The sequence below is a fragment of the Chiloscyllium punctatum genome, chromosome 21 (genome assembly GCF_047496795.1).
Source record: "Chiloscyllium punctatum isolate Juve2018m chromosome 21, sChiPun1.3, whole genome shotgun sequence".
Lineage (NCBI taxonomy): Eukaryota > Metazoa > Chordata > Chondrichthyes > Orectolobiformes > Hemiscylliidae > Chiloscyllium > Chiloscyllium punctatum.
This window is the reverse complement of record NC_092759.1, coordinates 10,087,430-10,113,972: the sequence shown is the minus strand read 5'-3', so window position 1 is coordinate 10,113,972 and position 26,543 is coordinate 10,087,430. Positions and strand designations below refer to the sequence as shown.

The 26,543-nt window shown below is 49.6% G+C and overlaps 1 protein-coding gene across 1 annotated transcript in view; it reads left to right on the top strand.

Annotated features, from left to right (window-relative positions):
* Positions 1-858: 858 nt before the first annotated feature.
* Positions 859-26,543, top strand: part of LOC140492446 (voltage-gated potassium channel subunit beta-2-like) — a 73,690-nt gene continuing 48,005 nt past the window's right edge. The window contains exons 1-7 of the mRNA XM_072591336.1: positions 859-1,145; positions 8,521-8,564; positions 9,753-9,790; positions 13,489-13,568; positions 14,586-14,630; positions 20,906-20,950; positions 23,814-23,857. Of these exons, the coding sequence (XP_072447437.1) occupies positions 859-1,145; positions 8,521-8,564; positions 9,753-9,790; positions 13,489-13,568; positions 14,586-14,630; positions 20,906-20,950; positions 23,814-23,857 (583 nt within the window). The remainder of the gene's footprint in view (positions 1,146-8,520; positions 8,565-9,752; positions 9,791-13,488; positions 13,569-14,585; positions 14,631-20,905; positions 20,951-23,813; positions 23,858-26,543) is intronic.

Sequence of the window (26,543 nt, the reverse complement as noted above, 5' to 3'; positions counted from 1 at the left end):
GACAGAGCTGTAAGTGTGTGTGTGTGTGAGAGAGAGACAGAGCTGTGAGTGTGTGCTGGAGCTGGGCGGGTGTGAGACAGGGCTGTGAGTGTGTGTGTGTGTGAGACAGAGTTGTGAGTGTGTGCTGGAGCTGGGCGGGTGTGAGACAGGGCTGTGAGTGTGTGTGTGTGAGACAGGGCTGTGAGTGTGTGTGTGTGAGAGAGAGAGACAGAGCTGTGAGTGTGTGCTGGAGCTGGCTGTGTGTGAGACAGAGCTGTGAGTGTGTGTGTGTGTGAGATAGAGCTGTAAGTGTGTGTGTGTGTGTGAGACAGAGCTGTAAGTGTGTGTGTGTGTGAGAGAGAGACAGAGCTGTGTGCTGGAGCTGGGCGGGTGTGAGACAGGGCTGTGAGTGTGTGTGTGTGAGAGACAGAGTTGTGAGTGTGTGCTGGAGCTCGGCGGGTGTGAGACAGGGCTGTGAGTGTGTATGTGTGAGACAGAGCTGTGAGTGTGTGTGTGTGAGACAGAGCTGTGAGTGTGTGTGTGCGTGAGAGACAGAGCTGTGCGAGTGTGCTGGAGCTGGGTGTGTGTGAGACAGAGTTGTGAGTGTGTGTGTGTGTGAGAGACAGAGCTGTGCGAGTGTGCTGGAGCTGGGTGTGTGTGAGACAGAGTTGTGAGTGTGTGTGTGTGTGTGAGACAGAGCTGTGAGTGTGTGCTGGAGCTGGGCGGGTGTGAGACAGGGCTGTGAGTGTGTGTGTGTGTGAGACAGAGCTGTGAGTGTGAGCGAGTGTGAGACAGGGGACAGGGAGTCCTCACCTACAGGAAGTGTGCCTGGCTCTGGGACACAAACCAGGGAGTGAGTGTGAGGCGTGACAGAGCCCCATGGTTGGTTCAAGATCGGGAGGGGGCGGTGGAGGGGGTGGGGGTGCAGCGGCCGGGAAAGCAAAGTTTTCGGTGGAGGAACTGTACGGCCTTAACACCAACAAGAAGCCCAAGTGTGTGGGGCCACCGGTCAAGTCGGCTATGGGCAGGGTCCCGGGCCAGAGGGATGACCTGCTCACGGAGGAGACCAGGCAAGCCCTGGAGAATCACAGGCTGGAGATGTTCCTCCAGGAATGCCAGCTTTCACTGCATGATACTGTCGCCGAGAGCACTGGCATGTTGTACAGGTGAGGGGTTCACCATTGGACGTGCCCCCAGTCCCTAACCTCTTCGCCAGGCTCTGCACCCGCTCCCTCACCCACCCTTCTCCCACTCCCCTCCCTTCAGCAGCTCCTTAAACACCCCTCTCCCCCCCACCCCCACCCCCAAATGTCTGTCATCCCCAATCCCAAGCTCCAAATCTCCCGAACTCTCTGTCATGCAGGGATCAGTTTTGTGATGTGTTGGAGTGCTTGGTAAACGGAAATCACTGTCGTGACCAGCACAGAAAATTTCCAGCACAGGCTATTCAGCCCATCTGCCTTGTGCTGGGGCTTCTGTGTATGAGACAGAGCTGTGTGTGTCTGTGTGTGCGTCTGTGAGGGTGTGAGTGTGTGTGTGTGAGGGTGTGGGTGTGTGGGTGCGTGGGTGGGTATGTGTGTGTGAGGGTGTGTGTGTGTGAGAGGGTGTGTGTGTCTGTGTGTGTGAGGATGTGTGTGTGTGAGGGTGTGTGTGTCTGTGTGAGGGTGTGTGTGTGTATGTGTGTGAGGGTGTGTGTGCATGTGTGTGTGGGTGTGTGTGTGAGGGTGTGTGGGTGTGTGTGTCTGTGTGTGTGAGAGTGTGTGTGAGGGTGTGTGTGAGGGAGTGTGTGTGTGAGGGTGTGTATGTGTGTACGAGGGTGTGTGTGAGGGTGTGTGTGTGCATGTATGTGAGGGTATGTGATGGTGTGGTGTGAGGGTGTGTGTGAGGGTCTGTGTGTGGGAGGGTGTGTGTGGGAGGGTGTGTGTGTGTGAGGGTGTGTGTGTGTGAGGGTGTGTGTGCATGTATGTGAGGGTATGTGATGGTGTGGTGTGAGGGTGTGTGTGAGGGTCTGTGTGTGGGAGGGTGTGTGTGTGAGGGTGTGTGTGTGTGAGGGTGTGTGTGTGAGGTTGTGTGTGTGCATGTATGTGAGGGTATGTGATGGTGTGGTGTGAGGGTGTGTGTGAGGGTCTGTGTGTGGGAGGGTGTGTGTGTGAGGGTGTGTGTGTATGAGGTTGTGTGTGTGGGTGTGTGTGATGGTGTGTGTGTGAGGGTGTGTGTGCATGTGTGTATCAGGGTGTGTGTGTGAGGTTGTGTGTGTGGGTGTGTGTGAGGGTGTGTGAGAGGGTCTGTGTGTGTGTGGGTGTGTGTGTGAGAGGTTGTGTGTGTGGATGTGTGTGATGGTGTGTGTGAGGGTGTGTGTGCATGTGTGTATCAGGGTGTGTGTGTGAGGGTGTGTGTGTGAGGTTGTGTGTGGGAGTGTGTGTGTGAGGGTGTGTGGGTGGGTGTGTGTGATGGTGTGTGTGAGAGGGTGTGTGTGCATGTGTGTATCAGGGTGTGTGTGTGAGGGTGTGTGTGTGAGGTTGTGTGTGTGGGTGTGTGTGTGGATGTGTGTGAGGGTGTGTGTGAGGGTGTGTGTGTGAGGGTGTGTGTGAGGAAGTGTGTGTGTGAGGGTGAGTATGTGTGTACAAGGGTGTGTGTGAGGGTGTGTGTGCGTGAGGTTGTGTGAGGGTGTGTGTGTGAGGGTGTGTGTGTGAGGGTGTGTGTGTGAGGGTGTTTTTGTGTGAGGGTGTGTGGGTGAGGATGTGTGTGTGTGTGAGTGTGTGTGTGTGTGAGGGTGTGTGTGTGAGTGTGTGTGTGTGTGAGGGCGTGTGTTTGTGTGTGTGAGGGTGTGTGTGTGAGGGTGTGTGTTTGTGTGTGTGAGGGTGTGTGTGTGAGGGTGTGTGTGTGAGTGTGTGTGTGTGAGTGTGTGTGTGTGTGAGGGTGTGTGTGTGAGTGTGTGTGTGTGTGAGGGTGTGTGTTTGTGTGTGTGAGGGTGTGTGTGTGAGGGTGTGTGTGTGAGGGTGTGTGTTTGTGTGTGTGAGGGTGTGTGTGTGAGGGTGTGTGTGTGAGTGTGTGTGTGTGTGAGTGTGTGTGTGTGAGTGTGTGTGTGTGTGAGGGTGTGTGTGTGAGTGTGACAGATACACACCCATTTCCTCTCCAACCCCCCACCCATGACCGGTGTATTCTCCTATTCCTGTCTCCCTCATGTGTTAATCCAGCACCCCCGCCGCCCACATTGATCCCCCATCTCCATAGTCACCTCCAGCTCCCACACGGATCCTTATCTGTGTAACCTTCTCTATCACCCAACTACTCTCTCTACCTCTGTAACATCCTCCAAATCCTGCACCACACCCTATCCCTGTAACCTGCTCCTGGTTCTATCCTGTTCCTCTCTCCATAACCTCTTCCAACTCTGATAGCACAACTTATCTGTTTAATCTCCACCCAACCCTAGTCTCCTCCCTATCTCTGTAACCCCCTCCATCCCCTACACCCCCTCCCTATCTCTGTAACCCCCTCCATCCCCTACACACCCTCCCTATCTCTGTAACCCCCTCCAGCCCCTACCCCCCTCCCTATCTCTGTAACCCCCCTATCAGATACCAAGCATGCACACATGAAAACACACACTCTGTCACGCACACACACACATATCTACAGGCAGTCAATCCATGTACTGTTTTAAACATTTTAAGCTATATTTCCTTTCTTCTCTACTTTGTACCAAACACTTCGCCGTGACAGTACGATGGCTCAGTGGTTAGAACCGCTGCTTCACAGTGCTACGGACCTGGGTTCAATCCCAGCCTTGGGTGACTGTCTGTGTGGAGTGTGCACATTCTCCCCGTGTCTGTGTGGGTTTGCTCCGGTTTCCCCCCCACCGTCCAAAGATGTGCAGGTTAGGGTGGATTGGCTATGCTAAGTTGCCCCATAGAGTGAGGTGCGTTAGTCAGAGGGGAATGGGTCTGGGTGGGCTACTCTTCAGAGGGTCGGTGTGGACTTGTTGGGCCGAAGGGCACTGTAGTGAATCTAATCTAAAACTACTCGCTGTGTGGAAACATTATTCCTCACATCGTCCTTTGTGCATTACTTTAGATCTACGCAGCTCTTGTTCCTTCCAACAGCAGGAACAGCTTCCCCCAATCTGCTCTGATTTTGCAAACCTCAGCGAAGTCTCCTCTACAGCCTCCTTCCCTTCGAGGGGAACGGGCCTAACGTCTTCAGTCTCTCCTCATCACTGACATTTCCCCTTCCGAGATCCATCCAGGCCTTCTTCGGTTAACAAGCAAGGAGTTTATTAATTATTGAATGTGAGGAGAGATAATAACGCGCACAGATTAGAAATAAGAGGAAAGTTCAAAAAAGTTACAAGTTTACTAAAGCACGAACAGATATATAATTCAACAGTTGATAACTGATAATTGTGCTGTTGTTGTGGGTGGTACTCAAGGTCGCTAAACAGTCAATTTCAAGATTGAGATTTCAATGTCCTGATTGGGTATGGGCCAGGTGCTGGCAGGTCAGCCTAGATTGGGTTGGTGGCACGGTGGCTCAGTGGTTAGCACTGCTGCCCCACAGCATTAGTGACCAGGGTTCGATCCCAGCCTCAGGCGACTGTCTGTGTGGAGTTTGCACATTCTCCCCGTGTCTGCGTGGGTTTCCTCCGGGTGCTCCGGTTTCCTCCCACAGTCCAAAGATGTGTAGGTTAGGGTGGATTGGCCATGGGAAATTACCCCATAGTGTTCAGGGATGTGTAGGTTAGGGTGGATTGGCCATGCTAAATTACCCCATAGTGTTCAGGGATGTGTAGGTTAGGGTGGATTGGCCATGCTAAATTACCCATAGTGTTCAGGGATGTGTAGGTTAGGGTGGAGTGGCCATGCTAAATTACCCCATAGTGTTCAGGGATGTGTAGGTTAGGGTGGATTGGCCATGCTAAATTACCCCATAGTGTTCAGGGATGTGTAGGTTAGGGTGGATTGGCCATGCTAAATTGCCCCATAGTGTTCAGGGATGTGTAGGTTAGGGTGGATTGGCCATGCTAAATTGACTGTAGTGTTAGTGTCAGAGGAAAATGGGTCTGAGTGGATTACTCTTCGGAGGGTTGGTGTGGACTTGTTGGGCCGAAGGGCCTGTTTTCACACTGCACCTAACACTATGGGCAATTTAGCATGGCCAATCCACCCTAACCTGCACATCTTTGGACTGCGGGAGGAAACTGGAGCACCCGGAGGAAACCCACACAGACACGGGGAGAATGTGCAAACTCCACACAGACAGTTGCCTGAGGCTGGAATCGAACCCAGGTCTGTGGCGCTGGGAGGCAGCAGTGCTAACCACTCTGCCACCCTGAGGTTAATTAATTGGATTATGAGGTAATTAATTGGATTAATATTGTCAAAGCCACAGGACCTGATGGTTTCTGTCTGAAGATATTGAAGGAAATAAGGAGTGACATTGTGGACACCACAATTATAATCTCTCAAAGCTCCTTCGATATTTCCAACTGGATTGGAAAATTGCCACTTCGATTTTTAAGAAGAAGGAAATCCAGGGAAATCCAAGCCAGTTGACATAGCATCTGTGGCAGGGAAATTACTGGAGTCTGGAGTCAAGGGTGGAGTAACTGAACACCTTGAAAAATATTCAATTAATCAGAGAGAGCCAGATGTTGTGTATATGGACCCCCCAGAAGGCATTTGATAAAATTCCATGTAAGAGACTATTAACTCAGGTATAAGTTGGTGTGAGCACGGTGGGTGGCACGATGCTACAGTGGTTAGCACTGCTGCCTCCCAGCGCCGGAGACCCGGGTTCAATTCCAGCCTCAGGCGACTGACTGTGTGGAGTTTGCACATTCTCACCGTGTCTGTGTGGGTTTCCTCCGGGTGCTCTGGTTTCCTCCCACAGTCCAAAAATGTGCAGGTTAGGGTGGATTGGCCATGCTAAATTGTCCTGTTAGGTAAGGGGTAAATGTAGGGGTATGGGTGGGTTGCGCTTCGGCGGGTCGGTGTGGACTTGTTGGGCCGAAGGGCCTGTTTCCACACTGTAATCTAATCTAAAAAAAAGCCCATGGAACTGGCAAATTACTGACTTAGCTGGGACATTAGTTGAGTGGCAGGTGACAGAAGGAGGGATAATGGACAGAAGGAGGATGTGACAAGTAATGTTCTACTTGGATCTCTGTTAGAGCCTCAATTATTCCCATTCTTTATTGATAACTTGGGTAATGGCATAGAGCTGGGAGTGTGTTGCTGGAAAATCACTGCAGGGTCAGCCTTTCCTGATGAAGGGCTCCAGCCCGAAACGTCGATTTTCCTGCCCCTTGGATGCTGCCTGACCCTGGCTGTGCTTTTCCAGCAACACACTCTCAACTCTGATCTCTCCAGCATCTGCAGGCCTCGCTGTCTCCTCACGGCATCGAAGATCATGCATCCAGAGTTAGAGCAAAGTTAGAGAGTCTTGATAGCTGTGTAAAGGAGAGCGTAAAATTACCAAGAGCTATTGATAGACTAAGTGAGTGGGCAAAGCTGTAGCAGATGGAGTTTGGTGTGAGAGAGTGTGAGGTATCCATCTTGAACAGGAAAAGGATAGATCAGGGTACTTTCTAGATGGTACGAAGTTAAATACAGTGGCTATCCAAAGTTCAGGTGCGTGGTTCTTTTAAAATGTCCTTAAAAATCCAAAGATGTGCAGGTCAGGTGAATTGACTATGCTCAATTGCCCATGATGATAGGTGCATTAATCACCTGGGTTGGGGAATGGGTCTGGGTGGGTTACTCTGCGGAGGGTCAGTGTGGACTTGTTGGGCCGAAGGGCCTGTTTCCATAGAGGGTCTAACCTAATCTAACCATGCCACAAACATCATCAAGAAAGCCAATGGAATGCCTGCCTTTGTATCGAGAGGACTAATACAAGGATATAGACGTTATGCTGCAGTTATACAAAATCCAAGCTGAACAATTTTCTTGGTTCTTTGAGCCCATTTGGGGAACTGTGAGTGGGTCTGGTCACCGCACTTTAGGAAGGATATAGTGACCTTGGAGTGTGTAGAACCTGAACTTCAGGGGTATGGTTATGAGGAGAGATTGTGAAAACTATACCTGATTTCTCTAGGATCTCCGAGGTTAAGGGGCGATCTGATTAAAGTCTTCAAGATATTAACAGGGAAAGACAGGGTAGATAAAAATAAACTATTTCCACTGGTTGTTGGGTTCTAGAACTGGGGGCATAGACTAGAGATTAGGATCAGACTATTCAGGAGAAATATTCAGAAGCACTTCTACACAGAAAGGGTGATAGTGGCTTGGAATGCTCTGCCACGTATGGCAGGGAATACCGGATCAGGTGATTGTAAATCTAAGAGACGCAAAATCTTGCTGCAGAGGTACTAAGGGAAGCGGGCTGACTGTATGGAGTTAGGTCATAGGCCAGTCATGACCTCATTGGGTGGCAGAACAGGCTTGAAGGGCTGAATGGCCTCTTCCGCTTCCTACCTCCATTTCATTTTGTCTGCTTTGCCAGTTTGCTGACTTCTTAGCAACAGGGTGAGAGAGTCTCTTTACTTGCAATGCAAGGGTGACCAGGGTACTCGACCTTTAACCACAACCATCACAGCCCACTAACACCTCGTACACATGGGAATGGTCAGTCCCACCAGCACACGCCAGTAGAGCTTTCGTTAACCCCGCACTTGTCTATTCATGTAGGGTAAAGACAGGATATTTGCACTGGGGAATAGAACCAGTCCAGGTACAATGGCCAAAATGGAGTCCTTGTTTCAAACAGAAAAACAAAATTTGTCCCTTTAGGGGCCTGATTTGCTGTCAGGCTCTTGATATCTGTGTAGTCACAAGAGATCATAGTCCAATCTGTCCCTCGAAAAGAATTGTCATTGGCAATTCACTTTGTATCTTTATAGATTCCCTACAGTGTGGAAACAGGCCCTTTGGCCCAACAAGTCCACATCGACCCTCCAGAGAGTAACTCACCCAGACACATCCCCCTATTCTATCATCCTGTATTTACCCCTGACTAATCCACCCGAACCTACACATCCCTGAACACTACGGGCAATTTAGCATGGCCAATCCACCTGACCTGCACATCTTTGAACTGTGGGAGGAAACCAGAGCACCCGGAGGAAACCCACACAGACACGGGGAGAATGTGCAAACTCCACACAGACAGTCGCCTGAGACTAACCACTGAGCCACCATGCCGCCTTTAGGTAGGACATTCCATGGGTCTCTCTCTCTCTGTCTCGGCTCCCTCTCTCTCGGCTCTCTCTCTCTCTCTCTCACTCTCTCTCCCTGCGCACATGCGAGCACATGCACACACACAAACACACACTTCATTCACAGCTGCAGCCATTTTTGGCTCTATCAGTTCTGTTTCAAAAACATGGTTTGGAAGTACCAGTTAAAACTGTCCGCAGTGCTTGAAGGATCTAGCCTGTGTGCATGGCAGGTGTTATAACAGAGAGGAACATGGACATATGTGGCCCACCTGCATCCTGAGCTTCTTAAAGGACTCACAGGATTTGTGCTTTTCTTGCAGAAATATGGGAAGATCAGGTCTGCGAGTCTCTTGTGTGGGAATAGGTGAGTAACAACGAGGAGGGAATGGGATTGAGTGCGGGCAGTGACGTAGTGTGAGACTTACTGTTGGCATCTGTGACTTAGCAACGAGACTCTGATTGGCAGTGACAATCTTAGAACAGTACAGCACAGTACAGGCCCTTCGGCCCTTGATGTTGTGCTATCCTTTTTTCTTACTCTAAGATCAAACTAACCCACTTTTTACTTTCTTCCATGTTTAAATGTCCCTCATGTCTCTGACTCTACTCCCACCACTGGCCGTGCATTCCACACACCCACCACTCTCTGTGTAAAGAACTTACCTCTGACATCTCCCCAAAACCTTCCTCTAAGCACCTTAAATTTATGAACGCTTGTGAGAGCCATTCCACCTGATAAAAAAAGTCTCTGATGATCCCGTATATCTCTGCCTCTCATTATCTGGTACACCTCTATCAAGTTGCCTCTCATCCTTCTTCACTTCAATGAGAAAATAAGGAAAGCCCTGTGTTTGATCTAAGTTGGGACAAAGGATCTGTTTCCATGCTGTCTGACTCTGTGACTGCTGATGTGGGGCCATTATTTTACTCAGCTCCACAGAGACCAGTATCCAGTCACCAAGTCACTCTTTAATTGAACATGCAAAGTCCTTGACTCTAGTACAGCCTCGTTAGACTCAACTCCCAGGGAGTCTGACTTTCCCCGATGAAGGGCTCTTGCCCGAAATGTCGATTTTTCTGCTCCTCGGATGCTGCCTGACCTGCTGACCAGCACCACTCTAATCTAGACTCTGTCCTGTTTGTAACAGTCAGCTAAGGCTCCATGATTGGACTGGATTAACATCTCCAATCGGGGAACTCATATTCTCTGGCGCCATCCTAGCTCTCCTCGTCACACAGTCTTAGTTCCTGTTCTTTGTCGGCCTTCCGATTAAGTTCAAGAACCAGAGGTGGTGTTCTAATTAACGACAGGTCAAAGGTCATGCATTTGGTCACCAGTTCAGAGGTTACACCCAACCTTTTGTCCAGGAGGGTGGGAATTGTGTCAGGAAGTCGGTGGGGGGAGGGGGTGGAGACTGGGGCAAAGACAGAACAAGGTACGGGGAGATACCTGGAAAAAGATGCAGAGTCGGAGGGAGGGGAGGTTTCTGTGAGTGAGATCATACTCTCAGTAACTCGGAGTTGTTTAACCTGTTGTTCGTTTTCTTTCCAGGGAGCTGGGTCACACTCGGGGCTCAGATCTCAGACGAGGTGAGTGCGTGCCTGGCCTAGATGTTGCTTCATTCCTCTCTGCAAGTGGTGGCTTACAGTCTGCTCCAATCAATGGGGTGGAATGATGGCACAGTGGTTAGCACTGCTGCCTCCCAGCGCCAGGGACCTGGGTTCAATTCCAGCCTCGGGCGACTGTCTGTGTGGAGTTGGCACATTCTCCCCGTGTCTGTGTGGGGGTTTCCTTCAGGTGCTCTGGTTTCCTCCCACAATGCAAAGATGTGTAGGTTAGGGTGGATTGGCCGTGCTAAATTACCCCATAGTGTTCAGGGATGTGTAGGTTAGGGTGGATTGGCTGTGCTAAATTACCCCATAGTGTTCAGGGATGTGTAGGCTAGGGTGGATTGGCCGTGCTAAATTACCCCATAGTGTTCAGGGATGTGTAGGTTAGGGTGGATTGGCCGTGCTAAATTGCCCCATAGTGTTCAGGGATGTGCAGGTTAGGGTGGATTGGCCGTGCTAAAGTACCCCATAGTGTTCAGGGATGTGTAGGTTAGGGTGGATTGGCCGTGCTAAATTACCCCATAGTGTTCAGGGATGTGTAGGTTAGGGTGGATTGGCCGTGCTAAATTGCCCCATAGTGTTCAGGGATGTGTAGGTTAGGGTGGATTGGCCATGCTAAATAACCCCATAGTGTTCAGGGATGTGTAGGTTAGGGTGGATTGGCCATGCTAAATTACCCCATAGTGTTCAGGGATGTGTAGGTTAGGGTGGATTGGCCGTGCTAAATTACCCCATAGTGTTCAGGGATGTGTAGGTTAGGGTGGATTGGCCATGCTAAATTACCCCATAGTGTTCAGGGATGTGTAGGTTAGGTGCATTAGCTAAGTGCATAATGGGGAGTGAGTTTGGGTGGGTTGCTCTTCGGAGGGTCGGTGTGGACTTGTTGGGGCGCAGGGCCTGTTTCCACACTGTAGGGAATCCAAGATTCAATCAGCATGGATGGGAACTGTCCAGCCATAGCTAATCACCTGTTCCCCTTTCCTTGCCCAACTCCCCATGTCCCTGCTGATTCTCCCTCTTTGGTTAAGAACTCAAAGCCCTTCCACCATCCTCTTGGGCAGTGTATTCCAGACCCTAACTAGTTGCTCTGTCAAGACATTCCCCCCCCTATCACTGTTGCTGCTTTAATGAATCACCTCAGATTGGCGTCCCTCTCCAAACCCCCTCAGGTGTCTCCCTCTCTAATCTGTCCGGAGACCCCCCTCCTGATATTGAACACCCCACGATCAAATCTGCTCTCAGCGTCCTTCGCGGAACGCAGTCCGGGACTTCTCCAATCTATCCTCACCACTGAAGCTCTTATCCCTGAATCCATTCTTGTGAATCCTCTCTGTGACCTCTCTCATGGCCGGGCCAGCCTTCAGTGCCCATCCCAAGTTGCCTCTTGTGAAGGTGATTGTGAGCTGGTTCTCTTGAACCGCTGCAGAACCTGCGGAGGGGAGGGGTGGGGGGGTGGGGGGGGGGGGGGGGGGGGGGTGGGGGGGTGGGGTGGCGGGGGGGGCCTGGATTTTAACCCAAAACAACCTCTCGGTTGTATCGCAGGCTCAAGAACCTGCTTGTGTTGCTGTGTCAGGCCGACGGCCTCACATTGACCAACGCCTGCCCCCCTGAGTCACATTGTCAGGATCCCATTAGTCCATGAACACCGTTTGTAATTGAATGAGAATGGGATTTTGGTCCCCACTTGGGAAGCACTCAGCCATACACTCCCTGTCCAGTCTGGAGGGAGTCGACTGCAACAACTTTGAGGATAGAGGAGCAAAGTTAGAACTTTACAGCACAGGAATGGTGCCTTACGTCCGTAACGTTGGGCCGAACATGACACCAAATTAAACTAACCCCTCCTGCCTGCTCTTGGGTCCTATCCTCCATCCCTTGAATGTTCATACACTAAAGGCTTGAAGTGAGATATTGAAGCAAAGGCCGGGTGAGGGTAAAACACCCCCCCCCCCCTCAGGAGTTATTTGGAAGAAGTGCAAATGTAGGCAGTGGGCTGGATTACTGACATAATGCTCTCTCACTGCCATTCAGAGGGGTATCTTCCCTTCGGGCAGTGAAGACGTTGGGGTGGTCTCATGTTGCTGGGATTGGAGGGTTTGAGCCACAGGAAGAGGCTGGATCAGCTGGGGCTGTTTTCCCTGGGGTGTCCCCGAGGGGGTGACCCCAGCCCTGGGGTGGCACGGTGGCTCAGTGGTCAGCACTGCTGCCTCCCAGCGCCAGAGACCCGGGTTCGATTCCAGCCTCGGGCGACTGTCTGTGTGGAGTTTGCGCATTCTCCCCGTGTCTGCGTGGACAGTCTAAAAGGTGTGCAGGTCAGGGTGGATTGACCATAATAAATTGCCCATGGTGTCCAGCGATGTGTAGGTTAGGTGTATTAGTCAGGGGTAAATGTAGAGTAGTAGGGGTATGGGTGGGTTACTTTTTGGAGGGTTCGTGTGGACTAAGAGACATAGGGGTGTACAGCATGGAAACAGACCCTTCGGTCCAACCTGTCCATGTTAGCTAGATATCCCAAACCAATCTAGTCCCACCTGCCAGCACCCGGCCCATATCCCTCCAAACCCTTCCTATTCATACACCCATCCAAATGCCTCTTCAATGTTGCAATTGCCTCCACCACTTCCTCTGGACTGGTTGGGCTGAAGGGCCTGTTTCCACACTGTAGGGATTCTATGACCTTCCTGAGGTTTATAAAATCATGAGGGGCATGGATAGAGTAAACAAACAAAGCCTTTTCCCTGGGGTGGGGGAGTCCAGAACTAGAGGGGCATAGGTTTAGGGTGAGAGGGGAAAGATATAAAAGAGACCTAAGGGGCAACCTTTTCACACAGAGGGTGGTACGTGTATGGAATGAGCTGCCAGAGGAAGTGGTGGAGACTGGTACAATTACAACATTTAAGAGGCATTTGGATGGGTATATGAATAGGAAGGGTTTGGAGGGATATGGGCCGGGTGCTGGCAGGTGGGACTAGATTGGGTTGGGATATCTGGCCAGCATGGACTGGTGGACTGAGGGGTCTGTTTCCGGGCTGCGTAACTCTCTGCAAAAGCACAAGCAAGCAGTCTGCCCTCCTAGTGCCCTCGGCTGGTAGTTATCCACAGCCGTCTGTCTGAAAATAGATTACCTGGACTTTGTCACAGTCCCAGTCAGTGGGATCTTGTTGTGCACCCATATGGCTGCTCCCCATACTCAATGAGCATGACACCCTGTTTAGTGACAGCTTGAGGAACTGTGCCATGACAGTGCAGTTGGATTGGAGCTCCCTAGTGTGTGTGTGTGTGTATGTGTGCCTGTACGTGTGTGTATATGTGTGCCTGTACGTGTGTGTGTGTATATGTGTGCCTGTACGTGTGTGTATATGTGTGCCTGTATGTGTGTGCGTACGTATGTGTGTATGTGTATGTGTGTGTATATGTGCCTGTGTGTGTGTGTGTATATGTGTCTGTATGTGTGTGTGTGTGTGTGTGCATGTGTATGTGTGTGTGTATATGTGCCTGTGTGTGTGTGTGTGTGTGTGTATGTGTGTGTGTATATGTGTCTGTATATGTGTGTGTGTGTGTGTGTGTGCATGTGTATGTGTATGTGTGTGTGTGTGTATATGTACCTGTATATGTGTGTGTGTGTGTGTGTGTGTGTTTTATTGACTTACCCTGATGTTTCGTGGTCCCCTTGGCAGGCTGCTGAAGAAATCCTGACCCTCGCCTACGAGAACGGGGTCAACCTGTTTGATACCGCGGAGACCTATGCTTCTGGAAGGTAGGCCACGCACAACGCCAAACGGGGACCTGAGCCTTACTGGGGGAGTGGGGGGGGTGGGGGGATGGGGAGAGGGGAATCAAAGATGGATGGGGGGGGGGGGTAGCTTGGTGGGCCAAGGCACCAAGGTTTGGGAAATTGATCAATGTGCCCCCTCGCCCTGACTGTCTACCCACAACTCCCCACTATTACCCTGCAAGCCCCCATCCCCTGCACTGTTCAGGTGCTCCTGGACCTATTTAGGGTCTACTTGTGTCAAACTGAATTGCTCAAAGTTAAAGTACGTGATTCAAGATGGTGGCTCACCCTCTCACCTTCCTCAAGGGCAATTAGTTACAGGCAAGAATGTCTAGGCCCAGTCAGCGAGGCTGGTGTTACAGCCTTGGAAATCTGGCTTGCAGATGGGTAAATCAGAACAGCCCACGGCGAGCTGTTCCTGTTCCTGGGAACAGGAACAGGAAGTGACATCACCACCGGAAATAACATCACCACAGGAAATGACATCACCAACCCAAAGAAACCCAAACATATAAATAGAAAGCAGGAATTTTCAGCAGTGCCTTGCCTGAGGCCCACTGAAGATGTGACCTAGTGCGGTGACGAAACGTCAGGAAATGAACCTTCCAGCTCAGCGAGCAAACCTACATCCGAAACCTCATCCTGAGCTACAACTCTTCTCAAAACTCATCGGTTATTTTAATAAATGGCTATTTTAGGGTGATATGGTGGTGAGAGTTCCTAACAGGAGATAAGGAAGAAAATAAAGAGCAGGGTTCCTCCAAAATGGAGTATTGGCTTCTGGACAGGGAGAGGGCCCAGAAGGGAAATGTGCAAACTGGTGTTTGTGCGAAACCGTAGATTTACAATAAGATACTTCTCCAAAAAACATTCTGCTGCTTAACTCACGATCTGATTAAGCACGTTGAATAACGTGTTGTTGGGAAGCGGGCGTCGTTGGCAAAGTTGGTGTAATTCTTTCTCTGCCCTTTCTCTCTCTCTCTCTCTCTCTCTGTCTAGGGCTGAGATAACGCTGGGAAACATCATTAAGAAGAAGGGCTGGAGGTGAGAAAGATCAAGGTTACACCTAACTGTGGTGGGAGAACGGGGGGTCTGATAATCCTTGAAATTTAATAAATCTGAATGCTTGTGCCAATAAGATCCCAACTCCCCCCCACCCCCTGTCATTTCACAGAAATTTTCATTCTGTTGCCCCCCCCGACTCCCAAGTCACTGTGCTCACTTCACTGACCAGTTGCAGGGGTGGGGGCTTATCTGAGAGCCAGCAGGCATCATAAACTGCAGACTGTTTTTTTCCGGGATGTTCCTACCTCACCCGGAGACAGGAAGGAAGCAGGGAGGAGTTACGTGTATGGAGCACCGGGGAGGGGCTGAAATCTCTCTTCAGTGACTTTCCGAAGTGCAGTCTGTTGCTGCCATTCCAGAACCAGCTCCAGAGGGTGGGGAGAAATGGCCGAAGAAGAAAGTCCCATCCCCAACCCTGGCTCTACACGGAGAAGTCAGTCCCGAAGTCAAAATCTGAGATCACAAGCCAAGACGGGGAGGGGGTTGGGGGGTGGGGGGGGGTGCAGATCGGAAGTGAAAGCAACAAGGGCAGGAGAAACTCAGCAGCTCTTAGCGGAGAGAGAAACAGGATTGGCATTTCAAGTCAGGTATGACACACCTTCAGAGCTGGGCAACACACTGGCTCAATGGTTAGCACTGCAGCCTCACAGCACCAGGGAGCCTGTTCGATTGCAGCCTCGGGCGACTCTCTATGTGGGGTTTGCACATTCTCGCCGTGTCTGCGCAGCTTTCCTCCGGGTGCTCTCACAATCCAATGATGTACAGGTTAGGGTGGATTGGCCACGCTAAATTACCCCATAGTGCTCAGGGATGTGTAGGTTAGGGTGGGTTGGCCACGCTAAATTACCCCATAGTGTTCAGGGATGTGTAGGTTAGGGTGGATTGGCCGTGCTAAATTACCCCATAGTGTTCAGGGATGTGTAGGTTAGGGTGGATTGGCCATGCTAAATTACCCCATAGTGTTCAGGGATGTGTTGGTTAGGGTGGATTGGCCATGCTAAATTACCCCATAGTGTTCAGGGATGTGTAGGTTAGGGTGGGTTGGCCATGCTAAATTACCCCATAGTGTTCAGGGATGTGTAGGTTAGGGTGGATTGGCCATGCTAAATTACCCCATAGTGTTCAGGGATGTGTGGGTTAGGGTGGGTTGGCCATGCTAAATTACCCCATAGTGTTCAGGGATGTGTAGGTTAGGGTGGGTTGGCCATGCTAAATTACCCCACAGTGTTCAGGGATGTGTAGGTTAGGGTGGATTGGACATGCTAAATTACCCCATAGTGTTCAGGGATGTGTAGGTTAGGGTGGATTGGCCGTGCTAAATTACCCCATAGTGTTCAGGGGTGTGTAGGTTAGGGTGGATTGGCCATGCTAAATTACCCCATAGTGTTCAGGGATGTGTAGGTTAGGGTGGATTGGCCGTGCTAAATTACCCCATAGTGTTCAGGGGTGTGTAGGTTAGGGTGGATTGGCCGTGCTAAATTACCCCATAGTGTTCAGGGATGTGTAGGTTAGGGTGGATTGGCCGTGCTAAATTACCCCATAGTGTTCAGGGATGTGTAGGTTAGGGTGGATTGGCCGTGCTAAATTACCCCATAGTGTTCAGGGGTGTGTAGGTTAGGGTGGATTGGCCGTGCTAAATTACCCCATAGTGTTCAGGGATGTGTAGGTTAGGTTGGATTGGCCGTGCTAAATTGCCCCATAGTGTTCAGGGATGTGTAGGTTAGGGTGGATTGGCCGTGCTAAATTACCCCATAGTGTTCAGGGATGTGTGGGTTAGGGTGGATTGGCCGTGCTAAATTGCCCCATAGTGTTCAGGGATGTGTAGGTTAGGGTGGATTGGCCGTGCTAAATTGCCCCATAGTGTTCAGGGATGTGTAGGTTAGGGTGGATTGGCCGTGCTAAATTGCCCCATAGTGTTCAGGGATGTGTAGGTTAGGGTGGATTGGCCGTGCTAAATTGCCCCATAGTGTTCAGGGATGTGTAGGATATGGTGGATTGGTCGTGCTAAATTGCCCCATAGTGTTCAGGGATGTGTAGGTTAGAGTGGGTTGGCCGTGCTAAATTGCCCCATAGTGTTCAGGGATGTGTAGGTTAGGGTAGATTGGCCATGCTAAATTACCCCATAGTGTTCAGGGATGTATAGGTTAGGGTGGGTTGGCCATGCTAAATTACCCCATAGTGTTCAGGGATGTGTAGGTTAGGGTGGATTGGCCATGCTAAATTACCCCATAGTGTTCAGGGATGTGTGGGTTAGGGTGGGTTGGCAATGCTAAATTACCCCATAGTGTTCAGGGATGTGTAGGTTAGGGTGGGTTGGCCATGCTAAATTACCCCACAGTGTTCAGGGATGTGTAGGTTAGGGTGGATTGGACATGCTAAATTACTCCATAGTGTTCAGGGATGTGTAGGTTAGGGTGGATTGGCCGTGCTAAATTACCCCATAGTGTTCAGGGGTGTGTAGGTTAGGGTGGATTGGCCATGCTAAATTACCCCATAGTGTTCAGGGATGTGTAGGTTAGGGTGGATTGGCCGTGCTAAATTACCCCATAGTGTTCAGGGGTGTGTAGGTTAGGGTGGATTGGCCGTGCTAAATTACCCCATAGTGTTCAGGGATGTGTAGGTTAGGGTGGATTGGCCGTGCTAAATTACCCCATAGTGTTCAGGGATGTGTAGGTTAGGGTGGATTGGCCGTGCTAAATTACCCCATAGTGTTCAGGGGTGTGTAGGTTAGGGTGGATTGGCCGTGCTAAATTACCCCATAGTGTTCAGGGATGTGTAGGTTAGGTTGGATTGGCCGTGCTAAATTGCCCCATAGTGTTCAGGGATGTGTAGGTTAGGGTGGATTGGCCGTGCTAAATTACCCCATAGTGTTCAGGGATGTGTGGGTTAGGGTGGATTGGCCGTGCTAAATTGCCCCATAGTGTTCAGGGGTGTGTAGGTTAGGGTGGATTGGCCGTGCTAAATTGCCCCATAGTGTTCAGGGATGTGTAGGTTAGGGTGGATTGGCCGTGCTAAATTGCCCCATAGTGTTCAGGGATGTGTAGGTTAGGGTGGATTGGCCGTGCTAAATTGCCCCATAGTGTTCAGGGATGTGTAGGATATGGTGGATTGGTCGTGCTAAATTGCCCCATAGTGTTCAGGGATGTGTAGGTTAGAGTGGGTTGGCCGTGCTAAATTGCCCCATAGTGTTCAGGGATGTGTAGGTTAGGGTAGATTGGCCATGCTAAATTACCCCATAGTGTTCACAGATGTGTAGGTTAGGGTGGATTGGCCATGGGAAATTACCCCATAGTGTTCAGGGATGTGTAGGTTAGGGTGCATTGGCCGTGCTAAATTACCCCATAGTGTTCAGGGATGTGGGGGTTAGGGTGGATTGGCCATGCTAAAATACCCCATAGTGTTCAGGGATGTGTAGGTTAGGGTGGATTGGCCATGCTAAATTACCCCATAGTGTTCACAGATGTGTAGGTTAGGGTGGATTGGCCATGCTAAATTACCCCATAGTGTTTACAGATGTGTAGGTTAGGGTGGATTGGCCATGCTAAATTACCCCATAGTGTTCAGGGATGTGTAGGTTAGGGTGGATTGGCCATGCTAAATTACCCCATAGTGTTTACAGATGTGTAGGTTAGGGTGGATTGGCCATGCTAAATTACCCCATAGTGTTCAGGGATGTGTGGGTTAGGGTGAATTGGCCGTGCTAAATTACCCCATAGTGTTCAGGGATGTGTAGGTTAGGGTGGATTGGCCATGCCAAATTACCCCATAGTGTTCACAGATGTGTAGGTTAGGGTGGATTGGCCGTGCTAAATTACCCCATAGTGTTCAGGGATGTGTAGGTTAGGGTGGATTGGCCATGCCAAATTACCCCATAGTGTTCAGGGATGTGTAGGTTAGGGTGGATTGGCCATGCTAAATTACCCCATAGTGTTCAGGGATGTGTAGGTTAGGGTGGATTGGCCATGCCAAATTACCCCATAGTGTTTACAGATGTGTAGGTTAGGGTGGATTGGCCATGGGAAATTGTCCCATAGTGTTCAGGGATGTGTGGGTTAGGCGCGCTAGTCAGGGGTAAATATAGAGTAGTGGGTTTGGATGGGAGACTCTTTGGCGGGTCGGTATGGACTTGTTGGGCTGAAGGGCCTGTTTCCACACCGTAGGGATTCTTTAAAAAAATAAGAACCTAAAGGTTCTGTCCTGATTTCTGCCAAAAGATCCATATTGTGTGCAGTTCTGGAATCCAGATGATAGGAGGGATTGGATCGACTGGAGAGGGTGTGCAAGAGATTTACCAGGTCGCTGCCTGGGCTGGAGAGTCTCAGTTATGAAGAGGCATTCAACAGACCCTGGAGTTGCTTTCCCTAGAGCAGAGGAGATTGAGAGCGGAGATGTGTGAAAGTTATGGGGAGGACGCATGGATCGGATGGACAGGAAGAAACTGTCTCCCTTGGGAAAGGGGTCAATGACCTGGGGAGGGGGGGGCATGGATTCAAGATAAGAGGCAGGAGGTCTTGAGGAGAAACCTTTTCACCCAGAGGGGCGTTGGGGGGGTGAGAATGTGAAGCTCGATGCCTGAGAGGGTAGGAGGGGCAGAAACCCTCAGAACCAAAAAGAAATGTTGAGATGTGCACTTGCAATGCTGAGTCATAGAGTCATAGAGATGTACAGCACAGAAACAGACCGTTCGGCCCAACCTGTCCATGCCGACCAGATATCCCAACCCAATCTAGTCCCACCTGCCAGCACCCGGCCCATATCCCTCCAAACCCTCCCTATTCATATACCCATCCAAATGCCTCTTAAATGTTGCAATTGTACCAGCCTCCACCACATCCTCTGGCACCTCATTCCATACACACACCACCCTCTGCCTTAGGTCTCTTTTATATCTTTCCCCTCTCACCCTAAACCTATGCCCTCTAGTTCTAGACTCCCCGACCCCAGGGGAAAGACCTTGTCTATTTACCCTATCCATGCCCCACATGATTTTATAAAGCTCTATAAGGTCACCCCTCAGCCTCTGATGCTCCAGGGAAAACAGCCCCAGCCTGTTCAGCCTCTCCCTGTAGCTCAGATCCTCCAACCCTGGCAACATCCTTGTAAATCTTTTCTGAACCATTTCAAGTTTCACAACATCTTTCCAATAGGAAGGAGACCAGAATTGCACACAATATTCCAACAGTGGCCTAACCAATGTCCTGTACAGCCGCAACATGACCTCCCAACTCCTGTACTCAATACTCTGACCAATAAAGGAAAGCATACCAAACGCCTTCTTCACTATCCTATCTATCTGCGACTCCACGTTCAAGGAGCTATGAACCTGCACTCCAAGGTCTCTTTGTTCAGCAACACTCCCTAGGACCTTACCATTAAGTGTATAAGTCCTGCTAAGATTTGCTTTCTCAAAATGTAGCACCTCGCACTTATCTGAATTAAACTCCATCTCCCACTTCTCAACCCATTGGCCATACAAGACCATAAGGGCATATTGGAACAGAGGTAGGCCATTCGGCCCACCGGATCTGCTGCACCATTCAATATGTTTCTCAACCCTATTCTCCCCATGAACCTTGATTCCTCTCCTGTTGGTCAAAGTGCTGGAAAGTGGGAGTCGCACTGTTGTTTCTGACTGACACTGGCTCAATGGGCCGAAGGGCCTCTTTCTGTGCTGTGCAACATGAACTCTGTTTACCTCTCTCCCCACAGAGGCAGCCAGGGCAGTTTCTTGTAGAGTCACAGAGATGTACAGCACGGAAACAGATCCCTCGGTCCAACCTGTCCATGCCGACCAGATATCCCAACCCAATCTAGACCCAGCTGCTGTTTGTTTTCGAGTGTCTCTGTGGATGTTCCACATCGCTTTGCTTTACTTTGAGTGAAAACCTTGAACCCACTTTCCGCCCCCCCCCCCCCCCCCCCCCCCCCCACCTTGTAAACCAAACCTGTTCACGCCAAGATTTTGTTGAAGGGAGGGTCTTCCACGTCTAAGTCCAGGCATGCTGTTGGCAAAATCTTCGGGACTTAGCCAATCTCCGGCCCGACTGAGATTCCCCCCCCCCACCCCACCCCCCTTAATCAGCCCTGCGACAGGTTGGAGATTGGAAGCTGTTTGGGGGAAAGGAGGGGGGAGATGAAAAAACAATAGGGAAAGGGGGAGAAAGGCAGGAGGGATTAAATGACCATGTGAAGAGGAAACAATGAGAGGGAAAACATCTCAAATGGTGGATTAAACATTTGGCTTCCCTTCACAGACGGTCCACTTTTATAATCAGCACGAAACTCTACTGGGGAGGACAGTGAGTATTCTTTAAGTTTATTTTATTCATTTTGTGGGGTGTGTGTTTTCTGGGCCCAGTGTTTGTTACCCCGTTGCTAGTTGCCCCTGGAGCAGCTGGCGGTGAGCTACCTTCTTGAAGGGGCGCACTCAATTCTCAGGTTTCTGTGTGTTCAACGCACCCCACTTCCACAAGCCTTTCCCTCTCCTCAAGTCTTCGCAATGGTGCCTTTCTTAGGTCCCTGAGTATTCACCACTACCCCCCCCCCCCACCTCAAATCCCAGCGGAAACGCCGAGATGTAGGGGAGGGTAGAGACTGACTCCATGTTCAAACATAGGTCAGTCCTTTAGCCCTGGGGTCATAGTGACTTAAGAGGTCTCTGCTTTTTGTTTTCAACTGTGGACTGGTGATGGATAAATGGTCATCGCTTTAAAATATACAAGGAGGTTCTGGATGTAGGCTTGCTCGGTGAGCTGGAAGGCTCGTTTTCAGATGTTTCGTCACCGTACTAGGTAACATCTTCAGTGAGCTCCGAACAAACTTTTCAGCTCAGTGAGCAAACCTACATCCAATCCTTCATCCCAAGGCCCACTGAAGGTGTTACCTAGTGCGGTGACCCTGAAACGTCTGGAAACGAACCTTTCAGCTCAGCGAGCAAACCTACATCCAGAACCTCAACCTGAGCTACAAATCTTCTCAAAACTCACTAACACAAGGAGTTGTTTTCACTGTGGGAAAAACGCATGAAATCTCCTCTCTTCCCCGGCACATTCATTCAATCTCAAAGTCCAGAATTCAGACCTTGACCAAGCAACGTTACGGAGAAAGGGGACAGAGAGGGATATTGGAAAAGAGTAAAACGATCTGCTGGAAATCAGAAACGAAAGCAGAAACGCAGTGGGTCTGGCAGTGTCAGTGGACAGAAATCAGAGTTAACGTTTCGGGTTCAGTGACCCTTCCTCAGGACAGATGTGTTTTCTGGCGTTTGTTGCCAGTTCTTTCACAGGGTTTTCTGCTGACCCATAGCTGGACCAATAGGAGGGTTATTGCTACGCTGGTCTCGCCTGAACCCATAATAAACAGCTTCAGATCAATGTCCCGAAAGTGTTAACACTGTCTCCTATGCATGAGTTAGCTTCACTTGTTCTTCCTAAAGCTGCAAACAGCTCCTTCTATATCCTCCCCTTCTAAAAGCAATGTCTATGTATTTCATTTTCAGTCCACAGTCCACAATTAAAAAGACATGATCTCTTACAGGTGCTTGACTGTGTAGTTGATGCAGGGGGGTAGAATAGAGCTGAGTCCGTGTACATGTAGAACACAGACAGTGTGTCATTGTGTGTGTCTGTGTCTGCACATGTGTCTGTTGTCTCTGCTGTTGTGTCTGTGTGTGCTGTCTCTGTGTTACATGTGTGTGTCTGTGTGTTGTCTCTGTGTTACGTGTGTGTTTCTGTGTGTGCTATCTCTGTGTTACATGTGTGTATCTATGTGTGCTGTCTTTGTGTTACATATATGTGTCTGTGTGTTGTCTCTGTGTTATATATATGTATGTGTGTGTTATCTCTGTGTTTCATGTGTGCGTCTCTCTGTGTTATCTCTGTGTTACGTGTGTGTGTCTGTTATCTCTGTATTACATGTGTGTGTCTGTGCGTGTTGTCTCTGTGTTGCATGTGTGTATCCATGTGTGTTGTCTCTTTATTGCATGTGTGTTTCTGTGTGTTGTCTCTGTGTTACATGTGTGTATCTATGTGTGTTGTCTTTGTGTTACAAATATGTGTGTCCATGTGTTGTCTCTGTGTTACATATATGTATGTATGTGTTTGTTGTCTCTGTGTTACATGTGTGTGTGTCTCTGTGTGTTGTCTCTGTGTTACGTGTGTGTGTCTGTTATCTCTGTATTACATGTGTGTGTCTGTGCGTGTTGTCTCTGTGTTGAATGTGTGTATCCGTGTGTGTTGTCTCTTTATTGCATGTGTGTTTCTGTGTGTTGTCTCTGTGTTACATGTGTGTGTGTCTGTGTGTGTTGTCTCTGTGTTGCATGTGTGTGTCTGTGTGTTGTCTGTGTTACGTGTGTGTGTCTGTGTGTGTTGTCTCTGTGTCGCATGTGTGTGTCTGTGTGTTGTCTCTGTTACATGTGTGTGTCTATGTGTTGTCTCTGTGTTACATGTGTGTGTTGTCTCTGTGTTACATGTGTGTGTGTCTGTGTGTTGTCTCTGTGTTACGTGTGTGTGTCTGTGTTATCTCTGTGTTGCATGTGTGTTTATCTGTGTGTTGTCTCTGTATTACATGTGTGTGTCTGTGTGTTGTCTCTGTTACGTGTGTGTGTCTGTGTGTGTTATCTCTGTGTTACATGTGTGTGTATCTGTGTGCGTCTATGTCTGTACTGTCTCTGTATGTGTCTATATCTGTGTGTATCTGTGTCTGGTTTGTGTGTGCATGCTATGTTATGTTTATTATTGTGATAGGTTGCTTCATGTGTGAATATTTGTGCATTGTAGAGTGTGTGTGTCTGTGTGTTTGTAAGTTATCCATTTGTATGTTAATGTGAGGCTGTGTTTATGCATTGGTGCGTGTTTGTGTATATAAACTTGTATGTTTGTCTGCATATTGTTGGGTGATGCAAGCCTCACATCTGGTGTGATGCCCTCTGCAGTCGAACAGCCCTTGATAATGGGATAGAAGCATGGTTCCCAGTTTGGGCTAACTGGGGCTGAATGGCTGGTCTGGTGAGGTCTTGGAGAGGGTGTTGGTTGGACACTGAGCTTGAAGTGACACGTCTCTGGAGGATTGGGGCTGGGATAACGATGGACTTGCTGTGTCAGACCCAAGGCATCACCACCCCGTCAACGTCACCAATTTGAGAACATTTCTCTTCTTCCGCAGGGCGGAGACTGAGAGGGGGCTCTCCCGCAAGCACATCATCGAAGGTAGACTCATGTCAAACACTTGAATTTGTATAGCGCCTTACAAGACCCAAGTGTTTCTCAGCCACTGTACTGACTGTGAAGACACAGGCACTCAGACAGGCCAAAGCACCAGGCTATGTCCTCTTGAATGAACCTGTCTATCTCCACCATATTTCTGCTTTGCTAACGTGCTCATTGCTGCAAGGTTGAAAGGAGAGCACCAAGTGATTCATTCCCCTTTTACCGAAAGCATATATTGCACGTTCCTGATGAAGGGCTTTTGCCCGAAACGTCGACTCTCCTGCTCCTCGGATGCTGCCTGACCTGCTGTGCTTTTCCAGCGCTACATTTTTCAACTCATACTGTACATACAGTTGTAGAGATGTACAGCACAGAAACAGACCCCTCAGTCCAACCCGTCCATGCCGACCAGATATCCCAACCCAATCTAGTCCCACCTGCCAGCACCCGGCCCATATCCCTCCAAACCCTTCCTATTCATATACCCATCCAAATGCCTCTTAAATGTTGCAATTGTACCAGCCTCCACCACATCCTCTGGCAGCTCATTCCATACACGTACCACCCTCTGTGTGAAAAAGTTGCCCCTTTAAAATCTTTCCCCTCACACTTTAAACCCGTGCCCTCTAGTTTTGGATTCTGCTATCCTGGGTAAAAGCCCTTAACTATTTACCCTATCCATGCCCCTCATGATTTTATAAACCTCTATAAGGTCACCCCTCAGCCTCTGACATTTGGGAAAAACAGCCCCAGTCTATTCAGCCTCTCCCCATAGTTGAAATCATCCAGTCACAGCAACGTCCTTGTAATGTTTTTTCTGCACTCTCTCAAGTTTAACAACATCCTTCCTGTAGAAAGGCAATTGGAATTGTAAACAGTGTTCCAAAAGTGGCCTAACCAAGGTCCTATGCAGCCGCAACCTGACCTCCCAACCCCTGTATTCAGTGTTTTAGCCAATGAAAGCAAACATGCCAAATACCTCCTTCACCAACCTGTCCACCCACATCCTCATTTTCAAAGAACCATATCCCTGCCCCCACCCCCCACTCCCAACCCCCAGGTCTCTTTGTTAGGCCACACGGCCCAGGGTCCTATCATTATCTGTATAAGTCCTGCTCTGGTATGCCTTATTAAAGTGCAACACCTCACATTTAGCTAAACTAAATGGCGGCATGGTGGCTCAGTAGTTAGCACTGCTGCCTCGCAGCGCCAGGGACCCAGGTTCAATTCCAGCCTTGGAAATTTGCAGATTTTGCAAATGGAGTTTGCAGGTTCTCCCAGTGTCTGCGTGGGTTTCCTCTGGGTGCTCCAGTTTCCTCCCACAGTCCAAAGATGTGTAGGTTAGAGTGGATTGGACATGCTAAATTGCCCCATAGTGTTCAGGGATATGTAGGTTAGGGTGGATTGGCCATGCTAAATTACCCCATAGTGTCCAGGGATGTGTAGGTTAGGGTGGATTGGCCATGCTAAATTGCCCCACAGTGTTCAGGGATGTGTAGGTTAGGGTGGATTGGCCGTGCTAAATTACCCATAGTGTTCAGGGATGTGTAGGTTAGGGTGGATTGGCCATGCTAAATTGTCCCATAGTGTTCAGGGATGTGTAGGTTAGGGTGGATTGGACATGCTAAATTACCCCATAGTGTTCAGGGATGTGTAGGTTAGGGTGGATTGGCCGTGCTAAATTACCCCATAGTGTTCAGGGACGTGTAGGTTAGGGTGGATTGGCCGTGCTAAATTGTCCCATAGTGTTCAGGGATGTGTAGGTTAGGGTGGATTGGCCATGCTAAATTACCCCATAGTGTTCAGGGATGTGTAGGTTAGAGTGGATTGGACATGCTAAATTACCCCATAGTGTCCAGGGATGTGTAGGTTAGGGTGGATTGGCCATGGGAAATTGTCCTATAGTGTCCAGGGATGTGTAGGTTAGGGTGGATTGGCCGTGCTAAATTGCCTCACAGTGTTCAGGGATGTGTAGGTTAGGGTGGATTGGCCGTGCTAAATTACCCCATAGTGTTCAGGGATGTGTTGGTTAGGGGGGATTGGCCATGCTAAATTACCCCATAGTGTTCAGGGATGTGTTGGTTAGGGTGGATTGGCCATGCTAAATTACCCCATAGTGTTCAGGGATGTGTTGGTTAGGTACTTTGACCATGGGGAATGCAGTGTTAAAGGGACAGAGTAAGGTCTGGGTGAGATGCACTTGGTGGGTCGGTGTGGACTCAATGAGCCGAATGGCCTGTTGCAGACTGCAGGGATTCGATTCTTTAAACTTCATCTGTGACTCTTCAAACAGAGAACAGTACAGCACAGGAATAGGCCCTTCTGTCCATGATGTTGTGCAAAACATGATGTCAAGTGAAACTAATCCCTTCTGCCTGCTCTTGGTCCACATCCCTCCATTCCTGGCATATTCATGTGCTTATCATAAAACCCCTTAAATGCTCCCTGTCACGTCTGCCTCCTCCACCACCTCTGGCAATAGGTTCCAGAGTCCTACCACTCTCTCTGTAAACAAACTTGTCCCACACATCTCCTTTTGAATGTTCCTCCTCTTACCCTAAATGCATCCCCCCTAATTTTAGAGATTTCAACTCCAGGGGAAAGATTCTAAATGTCACCCCTATCTGAGCATCTCATAATTTTATAGACTTCCATCCAGTCTCCCCTCAGCCTCTGCCACTCTAGG